The following is a 2865-nucleotide window of genomic DNA, read 5'->3' as shown; positions in this document are numbered from 1 at the left end:
TATATAACATTTTAAAATAACGATTAATCAAGTCAATAATTGGAAAATGGTTTCCTTAAAGACAAATATTGACAGGCAAGAGAGTTTCATTCCAATTTAGATCAATGATTTATAATATTTTTTATTTATTTACTGAAATTTAAATTTTAAATTTGAACGATTCAATTTCAATCAAATATTCTTTAATGCACTTACTACATGGATATGGAAATTTTAAAACTCATTGTAGAAATTTTCATTTTCGTCTTAATAATAAGTTCAACTAAACTTGCAAAGATCAAAATTTGATATTAATTTTGAATGTTCGATACAAGTTGCACTTGATGGGATATAATACAAATATTTTACATACTATTAACAATAAAAAAACTCCACTAAAGTCGGTTTGCAGTACTGCAGCTCCATTTCAGTGGCTCACTCTGCAATCCATAATTTTTTTGGTTTGGAATCAAAGCTACCACAAAAGTTCAATACATAGTGCTAACTAAAATATGATGCTACCACACAACTACAACCTCTAGTTGGTCAATTAAAATCAAATGATTCGTGCAAGTTACAACTACAACCAAATCTCCAGTTCTTGTGCCTACACGTGCATGATAATCTTGATATAGATTGTTGCAAATAAATATTGTACAACTTATATAAATATCATACAGGACTATCATATATAAGTCTTCTTTGAAAGACACTTCAAAAGAAGAAGATAAATCTAACCCACAGACTAGCCTATAGGTTTGAGACAAGTCAGGCGTGAACAGGCGGCTTTTAGTTTCCTAATCATATGTTATTTTAATCAAATCCGTGTTTTCAATATTAAAGATAAAAATGTATGTGAAAAATAGAATGATTTTATGTTTATTAAATTAAAATATTGCACAAGTAATAACTCTAATTAGAGATTATGGGGAAATGTAGAATATGAAATACCTGTTAGCTTTTGCATGAGGCAACCACCCGCTCCAGTGTCTGACGTGATCCTAATAAGTTTATTTACACATTCACATCTTCCTTAGGGAAAAATGGGACACACAATCAAGAGTTAGAGATGCTTCCACATTCACTTCAATAAGAAACAAAGCACAAAATCACCAAATCAAGCGTATGTGTATGTATACCTTTAAGTTGCAAAAAAGACCATTGGCAGTAAATCACCTTCCACATAAAAAAAATCTTGTTGTACATCCCTCCTTTATTGTTTTTTGATTGTTCTCTCTATCCACAAGAAAATGAGAAAAGAATATAGTTCTACCACTAACAACAAAATTGTACAAGACAAGTAGACAGACAACCTGCACATAAGTCATGATCAAATTAGGAAAAAATTACCATTGAGAAAAAAGAAAGTTAAGAGAAAACATTCATGTCCATGTATTAAAAAGAAAGAATTAAATGAATGCTCACTTTAGTTTGACTTTCCTTGAAGAGGAGTAAGTGCAGTTCCCACTGGTAGAAGCAAGAATACAGTTAACTCCCTCTGTCCAGAAGTTCAATTTTTTACACATTTACAAATTGACAAAATAACAACTCCAAAATGAGAAGAACAAAAGATGGTAATTAATTTCAAACTTCTAAATCTATATGTATCCACCTATCATATCTTCAATTTATAATCTTGATGTAACATCATTCCACATATCAAAGTTGCTCAGAATTTGCTTTACAAAAGTTGACTTCTGAATGGCTCCATACCATCTCAGGTTTTCTGAAGATTTCATTCTTGTACACAACATAAAGCAACTAAGTTCCGACCATAAACTGAAACTTTCTTTCACAACATACGGAAGCTTATATGTAGAGATAGTACTAGCTTCACCGGTTCGCAAGACTGGTTTAAGATCCAACATCATAATGGGCCAGAATCATCTTGTGACTAATTGGACCTTTTAACGATTGATGGCCTCCACAGCAAGCCGTACCAAACGTAGTAACCCCTCAACATCTTGAAAGCTAAAATCAAGGGCCTTCTTGATAGAGGAAATACCCTCTGCATTCTTGCCCACACTCAAGTTTGCATTAGCAGCTGCGAAAGCATTCCTTGATTTCCTTGAGGCTTCCATGGCAAAATTCACATCCTGAGCCTGCAATCAATACGTGTCTTTAATTCCAATGTCGGCATGCTACGAAAATATGACACTGTAAACAATGTAAACTAGTCTAAAAGTAATATTACATGAACTTCCTTTTGGTAGGACCGTAACCAATATTGCCATCAAGGCTACTAAAATCTCAACCCATATCACAATACGATATGATTGAATTTTGCAATGCTAACATGCCAAAGAAATCTAAATCAGCGACACTATAGAAATCAAATTGCATGAGAAAATAATTGTACTTACTGATCATACCAGATCTTGTTTGAAGAAAAAAAAAATCTTGAGAACGATATGAACACATTTTATTAATTCTTCTTTTAGTTCTATAGTTTCCTCCAACATGCAAGCAGGGTGGGTTTTATTATTATCATTTTTTTCTGTGAAGAACTATGTACTTACAAAATTGAGTATCCTCGCAAAATTGGGGCGACTTCGTGCAGCAATAACATGGTTTCCAGCAACTTGGGGTGAATTGACAGTCTTGGTTAGGGCAACTTTGTCAGCTGCTGTAGAGTTGTTAACATTGTCAACATCAGAGGCTGATGATGACGGAGACTCACCTGACAAATGAAACAAGATCGAAAACAAAAAAAAGTTAGATTTTCATTGCCACCATAATATCATGGTCAGTAGCCCTTTTGAGAAAAGAGAAACTGTTGTATGTTCACACAAATAAAAGGAAAACATGTTTTCGACTTGTTAGTAAGTAGCAAACAAATGAGCCAAATCTAACTTATCTTATTCCTTTTCTTATTCGTCTCTTTCC

General features: G+C 33.1%; 1 protein-coding gene across 4 annotated transcripts in view; it reads right to left on the bottom strand.

Moving 5' to 3' along the window:
* Nucleotides 1-263: 263 nt before the first annotated feature.
* LOC101503823 (cysteine-tryptophan domain-containing zinc finger protein 3) overlaps nt 264-2865 on the bottom strand; it is a 10324-nt gene continuing 7722 nt past the window's right edge. The window contains exons 10-15 of one of the 4 annotated variants that reach the window (XM_004494289.4): nt 2499-2659; nt 1592-2081; nt 1405-1477; nt 1119-1292; nt 931-1007; nt 264-419 (exon numbers count right to left, since the gene is read on the bottom strand). In XM_004494289.4, coding sequence (XP_004494346.1) covers nt 1887-2081; nt 2499-2659 — 356 coding nt within the window. In that variant the 3' untranslated portion in view covers nt 264-419; nt 931-1007; nt 1119-1292; nt 1405-1477; nt 1592-1886. Of the gene's footprint in view, nt 420-930; nt 1012-1118; nt 1293-1404; nt 2082-2498 lie in introns of those variants that run through there. The other 3 variants (XM_004494288.4, XM_004494287.4, XM_004494290.4) reach the window with 3 other exon arrangements.

The sequence above is a fragment of the Cicer arietinum genome, chromosome 3 (genome assembly GCF_000331145.2).
Source record: "Cicer arietinum cultivar CDC Frontier isolate Library 1 chromosome 3, Cicar.CDCFrontier_v2.0, whole genome shotgun sequence".
In the NCBI taxonomy this organism is placed as follows: Eukaryota; Viridiplantae; Streptophyta; class Magnoliopsida; order Fabales; family Fabaceae; genus Cicer; species Cicer arietinum.
This window is presented reverse-complemented; position numbering and strand designations above follow the sequence as displayed.